Source organism: Vidua macroura, chromosome 3 (assembly GCF_024509145.1).
Source record: "Vidua macroura isolate BioBank_ID:100142 chromosome 3, ASM2450914v1, whole genome shotgun sequence".
In the NCBI taxonomy this organism is placed as follows: domain Eukaryota; kingdom Metazoa; phylum Chordata; class Aves; order Passeriformes; family Viduidae; genus Vidua; species Vidua macroura.
The window spans coordinates 79,763,220-79,770,196 of record NC_071573.1 but is presented as its reverse complement, the minus strand read 5'-3'; the positions used below and the strand labels follow the sequence as shown (position 1 = coordinate 79,770,196).

The following is a 6,977-nucleotide window of genomic DNA, read 5'->3' as shown; positions in this document are numbered from 1 at the left end:
GTACAAAAATTCCATATTTGATTCGATTTTGAATCATTTGCCTATCTATATGGGAGGAGAATAAATTCAGAGAAATAGAAAAGATGGCACAGAAAAAGTACTATGCATAGATGATATACTATTATACTTTCTGTCCATTAGGTAAAATAAAAATGGAAGAAAAGCAGGAGGAACGATACATTGCAACTTCAAAAAATTTAATCATTAAGTGAATAAGGGGAAATAATTCTTCTTCTGTTCAGTTTCCCATCCCTCTCTTCCTTTCCCCCTCTCTCTCCCATTTAAAAAAATCTAGAAATTTAAATTGTATCAGAATCTATTTTTGTCTGTTAAGCTAATAAATCACCATTTTCCTCAATAAACATTGATGATTTAACTGACAGTTTATTTTAAAAATAGATCAAGCATTTGGTCATGCAAGTGCTGTATTTTATCCCTAATGGAAATAATTACACTTACTGAAATGCATGAAGAAGCAAGGAGGAAATAAAATAGCCATCTATCTTATCCAGAGGTCTACCCAGAGTCTTTACCAGAAAACATAAGGTTTTACACTGTGGTGCTATAAAAGCTGAAAAACAAATGTTCTGTTCACCGTTGTCCTTGACCATTAACAAAGGGACAGGCTTTAGGATTTATGATAGTAGCAGGTACTGCAGTGACAATCTGTATGGTTCTCTATCTTCACATTGTCCTTAAGGGTAATCTTAAAAAAAGAAAACACACACATATAACAAATAATTAGGATTAGCTGTGCAGTAAAAACATCACTGTCAAGTAACATATGTCTGAAAACTTTTTCTTAATTACAAAGTACACAGGCCCTCTGGGGTACATGTACTAGAATGACCTCAACACCAACCTATGAAGCTGCATCACCACTGTTTTTGGAGCTGTAACGTGAAGGTTTTCAGTAGTGACATGCATAGTGACATAATATGCTGCTCTTTAACTTGGACATTCCTTAAAGTGTCTAATTTTCCAAAAGTGTCAAGTAACTAATGTATAGAAAATCAGAAAGTGTCCTTAAAATACATCGCATGGGAATTACAAAAACAAAGGCAACAAACGCAGGAGTCACCTTTATATTTAATCTCAACCAAATTCTAGCTGCTGCCTCAGGGCAAGTATAGCATTGTCAGTGTAGAATAAGATCTATGTTCTCCTCAGGTGAAGAGCCAGGATTGGTTCAGCATAGTTTAAAATCAGGTATCTGGCTCTCACATCCAGTGGGGGCCCAGCGCTCTCCTCAGCTGCACCCACTGAGCTGTCAATTGCCATTTGAGGGCTCAGAGGGGATCTCACCAAGCCTCCAGCTGTCACTCTAGAAACACTTTCATGGGTTCTGTGTCTGCCAACCATCCCCATATGACTTCAGTACCCTAAGGTATTTCAAATGCACCAAATATGTGAGCAGGTAACTTAGCTGAACCTCTAGCTGACACATTTAATGAGCCTGATTCAGGTCACCACAGGATAGACACAGCTAGTTGAAACAAGCTCACCATTTATTACATAAAATGTAAAGTTTCTTCACTTGGAGCAGAATCACTCCCAAAATAACTGGATTTAGAAGAACCTTCCAGATGAATGTTAAATGCTCACAGTACTTGCACACATTTACAGTTCCCTCTTGGTTATACTATGAAAAAGTAAAACACCATCTCAATCTAATCAGCACAGATGGTTTTGGTCCCTCATTCCCCTACATGTAATTGATAGTATTGATCAGACACTTTCCCAGAGAACACCTGTCTATGCAGGAAAGACACGAGGCAATTTACTTATTAAAATCAAATACACACTGCATAGTATTTAAGGGAAGTGTGCACATCCAGGAGAGTTGAAAATAGTGGGACAAGTCCATCACCAGAGCTGCAGGTGTCATGAGACAAAGCAGTTTCATAAAATCCAGTGGCACTGCACCAATTTCCTCATCCCAGCTGAATATCAGACTTGCTACTGATTGATAATTTCTTCTTTAAAAAAAAAGAAAGAACCAGGGCATAAAAAACATAAATGCCAAGGATTCTTCCATCAAACTGCTCTCCAGCGTCCTCCAGCAAAACCATATTCTTTACTATTCACTGCTTCAGCTTAATATTGCATTCTAAAAGAAGCTAAAGCAGACCTCATTCTCAGCCTCACCTTGGTAAAAGCCTTTGCTACGCAGCATGTTGCTTCTGATGTAATGTTCTTTGGAACAAGCATGGTCTTCTTGGACCTCATTGGAGTGGGATAGGCACGGGAGAAACAGCACCCAGTGCACTGGTAAATGGGTGCTCCTGGCTTGGAAAAGAATCTGTTCTCCCCTAGCTTGCACTCTGGACAACCTGCCATAAAAATATAAGGAAGAGAATTTTACTTGGTTTCCAGCTGTATTTTCAAAAAGAAAGGGAAAGTGCAGGCCATAAGAGGAAGCACAAGCCACATTCTGCTGCTTGATGTCTGCAGAGCAGAAAAGCACAGCCACCAAAGCTCTCCTCTTTAGGTTTTTTCAACTCTGCAACATGCACCAGCTGTAAAGCTAGGCTGTGGCTTTCTAGGTAAACCACAAGCACTGCTGGATCTTTTCTGGTTTTCTTTTCAATTTTGTTGATACTTGTGAAGGTTTGTTTCTGTCTACAGCACTAGCTATCTCTAGAAAACTTCCTACTAGCTGTAGATAGTTAAAAGCACCAGTAGGATTTGTAGTGCTTCTTAAACATTGCTTATTTTCAGGTAAGGTTTTGTTATAGAGCACTTATTAAATGTACCAAGATTTTTGTACATCACTTTTTTTTTATATTTTATTTAAGGCTACATAAAAAAACCCCTGCAACCTGCAAAGTACCCTTAAAATCTAATACGTGTCTTTCACATAATGCTACACCATATTATGGGATCTACATAGGAAAAATATTCTGTATATTATGGGGAAAAGCTGTGGTTCTGCTGTTCCTAATGTTATATTTTCATTTAGTTCACAGGAGTACAAGAAACCAAACATTTCTATTCAATAGTGTTTCAAGGATTAAGGTTACCCACATCAACTTGAGGACATGGTCATCTGGGACATCGTTGACCTGCAGAAATTAAATTTAGGGAAGAAATAGGAAGCATGCTCATAGTGAAGTTATCTTGATTTATTATACATACCCTCATTGTCAATAAATGCAACTGAATGATAAAATTTATGACCACCTTTATAAAATGTGAAAATTTAATTAATATTCTTTATAATTGTTCTATTTCTAAATGCTGAAAGCAGCTTACCCTGCATGAGAAACTCTCCATCTGGGAAAGTATGAAGAAGATGTAGAAATACAGACAAAATGGTCAATGTGACAGCTGCATACTTCCCATAGCAATCCATGATCTGTCTGGAAATACAAATACACACGTTTTTGAAGGCTGAGACCAAAGGCAGCATGAAAAGAACATGGCTCCTCCCTGACAAAGTTTATGAGCAAAAGTGATATGTAGTGCTTTCCAGTGCAATGAATGAGGGCAGTGGAAACAACCATCTTCCTAATAAAGACAGGGGAAAAAAAAAAATAGAGGAAAGAGAATGATCTGAAGCCCAGCTAAGCAGAATGGCTCAGAGGCTGATGACGTGGCAGTTACCAGGTGGCAAGGCTGGGTGCTGGGTACAGGTAACTTCACCTCCCCCCTCCCACCTTCCCAGTGAGTCAGTTCACGCTGGCAGAAAACAGGATAAAGGAATTAAAAGCAGCCAATAATGACCAGGAAGAAAAAACATTGGCAACAATTTTGGAAGCACTAGAAAGAAACATTTAGAAGAGGTATCCAAAAGCCAGATCAGTGTATGCATGTAGGTATGCATACAGGCTCTATGCAATCTGTGGTTTTCCTTCTCTGCTTGGACTTCTCCTGAAAGCTTTGGAAATGTTGAACGTGGCTGTTAGGCTCCTGAGAGGCAGCTGCCAGCCCTCTGTGAGCTGTTCCTTCAGCAAGAGTAAGCTGTGTCTGCAGGAGAAAGGTGCTCCTTCACACTTATGGTCTGCTTATGGTCCTGCCAAACATTTTGGGAACTGAATTGTGCTCAACAGCATCTATGGAGCCACACAGAGTGGATTGGCTGGATCCTTCCCTCCAGAAATAAAGCACTTTTTTTTAAGGTTGTTTTCTGTATATCCTCTTTAGAGGATATACACCCTCAGAGGGGGTGTGACTGCTGGCAGACTTGCCTGCACTGGAACACAATTCCACAGTTTAGTGTAAAGCCATGCTCCATCCAAGGAAACTTTCCCTAGAGTGCAAGAAGTCAGCTGGAGGGTCTCATGCAGCAGCAGAAGACAGACAGACTTTTCCAAATTATCTGTTGCTACATCATCCTGAGCTTTTTGATAGCCTAAATGCTTCAATGGCTCCAGTAAAGGAAGCCAGCCACAGGAATAACACCACAACCCTAGACAGATTATCCTGTTTTTCATGTTTTTGCTAAAGGCACTGTGGCATCCTTCACCTTAATTTTTCCAAGAAGATATTATGCTATAATTTGGTACATTGACATGGCTTGAGAGAATCCCAGAGGGACTTTTTTTACATTATATTAACCAAAAGGGGAATTGAAATTGCAGTTTTGCACTTCCTCTATTGAGTCAGATTGTCAGGCTCATACCAAAACCACCAGAGACCTGTCAATAAACCACAGATGTGATCTTCTTGACTTTTCCAGAGCAATAGCTGTTTAGTCTGATGGTCTTACTTGAATTTTCTGACTGCCCCCATGCTGTTAACCCAGTTAATGCTCTCACCACTTATTTAATCTCACCGTCAAATCCAAGGAAGCTTCTACTTTGTTCTATTAAATATTATTTTTCTTAAGCTACTGGAACAATATATAATGCCTGAATTTCAGGAGCTCTTTAGAAAGGTGGTCATTTTAAATCTTTCCCAGCAGATTAATTCTCAATTCATTATTTACAATATCTTGTCTTATTTGATATTTGACAGCAATTGCCACCACAAAGTTACTAATGAAGAAGTTTGAGACCCAATCCGAAATCAAAAATTATTAATGTTAAGCTGCAATCTAATTCTAAATTCTAGAGCCTCCTTTTCTCTTACTTACAAAGTTAGCTTAACTCTAAGCATTGATGTTTTAGTCCCAAAGTAACTTTTAAGTTAATGTTCAAAGCAAAAACTTTGACAGAATGGAAGGAGAAGGAAACTTTTGGAAAAGGAGGGAAAGAGAATGTCAAAACATATGCAAATGTTCCTCTGTAACAGTAATTAAAAAAATAAAAATATATTACCTCCCTTGTTCGATAAGAATAAATCAGAGAAAATGCAGGATGGTGTTTGAAGATGAGCTGTCCTCAACGCTTGGTGGTAAGTTCCCAAAACTGATGTATGAAAAAGTTGCATCTTTCTTTTATACCAGTAACAGCTAGATCATATTCCTCGCCCACATCTAAGCCATTGGATCAACTGTACATTTTCTCTAATGACTGAACATCACTTTATGTAATTACCAGCCCACCATGCTGATCTTATCTTCAACCTTTCATAAGCATTATTTTTTTTTTCTTATATAATGAAAAAAAGGTCAGATTGAGAGCACAAAGTCAGTGCTGTATGAGTTTCCTGGGGAACTCAAACACTGAACATCCATTTTTTGGCTACAGTTTTCAGTGAACAGAAGGTCATTTTTAAAAAAGAACAAATTAATGTTTTCTAACACTTCTTTTTAAACTGGGGAATATTATTTAAAAATATATTCTAAAACACTGCTATAGAAATGGCATTGTTTTAACAGAGAATAAAAAACAGAGCAACAGTGATTGATACAAACATTTAGAAGAAATACTAGTTTGTAAATTCTCCATTTGAATTTAATGTCCAGAAAATGAATGCATGGATAAACACAGAAGGAATACCTTTATAAAGGTAAGATTTTTGGCAGGATCTTATCTTGTTTTTAGAATAAAGCTAATGCAATGGAGGCACTTCTGAAAACTGCATCAGAGGGCAGCTTAGAGACTCTTAGAGCCCTCAATTTCAAGTGACAGAGTCTGTGTAGATGCTGGCTAAATAGGACGGGTCCTACTCTGCCTTCTGGCAACGAGGCCAAGAGGTACAGCCAGGCTTTCATCCACTGGAGGTTTCCCTTCCTCTTTTCAAGGGGAGGCCAACATTCAAACACCTTTTGGGAACAGCCCCTGGCAGTGCAGACAGCCTTGGGTCGGAGCTCAAGACCCTGCTGTGTTTCCATGTCCTGGAGAGTTCACTTCAGGTGTAAAAGCTCACTGCAGAAGTGAAGTGCCTAAAGCCTAGTTACTCACTCTGGATTGCCTTACAGACAATGGAGAGAAACAGCCCTAAACATCTATTTCAGCACAAGATTAAGCCACTTTTACCGTGTGCCTATTTTTCATCATTGAGAGCCCAGCGTAGCTACCTTGGACTGCTCACTGTTCCACCCAGAGAGATTTACTAATGTTTTATAGCTTAAAAAAATTCTTAAACACCCAAAGGCTTAAAATTATCTTTTAAGGACCTGCTTTGTGTCACACACTGATGGAGACAGGATATTGAAAGAGACCCCCTGCAGCTTCTCGTGTTCCTATGAAAATGAGGCTTTTATTCACAAAACAATCAGTCTCTTACCAAAAATTTATTGTATAGTTGGACTTGGTGAATTGCACCTCTGTCGATTTCTGATCTTCAGTTTTCTTCTCCCTTGCTCTGACTCTCTTCTTAATCACAGCAACACCCCCAGACTCCATTTGCTACTTCAGACACATTTATCGCAACCTTTATCACCTCTACCTTCACTAACAACCTCGTCTGCTTCAAGGTGTCAGACACCTTTTTCTCTTCCATTTGTTCAACTCATCACTGTAACGAAGTTAAACTCAAGACAATTGTCCCCAGCCTACGCTTGGCTTGAAATTGGCTCCTGTTTCACAACTGAAGATGGATTTCTGCACGTGTAAGTTTGTCTGGCTTTTTTTTTCAAAAATGTGTGC

At 38.8% G+C, this 6,977-nt stretch overlaps 1 protein-coding gene across 1 annotated transcript; it reads right to left on the bottom strand.

Annotated features, from left to right (window-relative positions):
* Nucleotides 1-271: 271 nt before the first annotated feature.
* Nucleotides 272-5,326, bottom strand: CGA (glycoprotein hormones, alpha polypeptide). Its single transcript, XM_053974820.1, has 4 exons — nt 5,262-5,326; nt 3,256-3,362; nt 2,149-2,333; nt 272-706 (listed from the first exon to the last, which is right to left on the bottom strand). Exons 2-4 carry the CDS (start codon nt 3,353-3,355, stop codon nt 629-631), a joined length of 363 nt encoding a protein of 120 aa, XP_053830795.1. The 5' UTR covers nt 3,356-3,362; nt 5,262-5,326; the 3' UTR covers nt 272-628.
* Nucleotides 5,327-6,977: the final 1,651 nt, after the last annotated feature.

Bases quoted from the DNA above. Each gene is read 5' to 3' on its own strand.
- CGA (XM_053974820.1), bottom strand. From the start codon at position 3,355: ATGGATTGCTATGGGAAGTATGCAGCTGTCACATTGACCATTTTGTCT. The intron at 2,334-3,255 runs GTAAGCTGCTTT...TTTTTATGGCAG, and splicing joins TGGAGAGTTTCTCATGCAGG to GTTGTCCAGAGTGCAAGCTA. The intron at 707-2,148 runs GTGAGGCTGAGA...TCTTTTTTTAAG, and splicing joins TAGCAAAGGCTTTTACCAAG to ATTACCCTTAAGGACAATGT.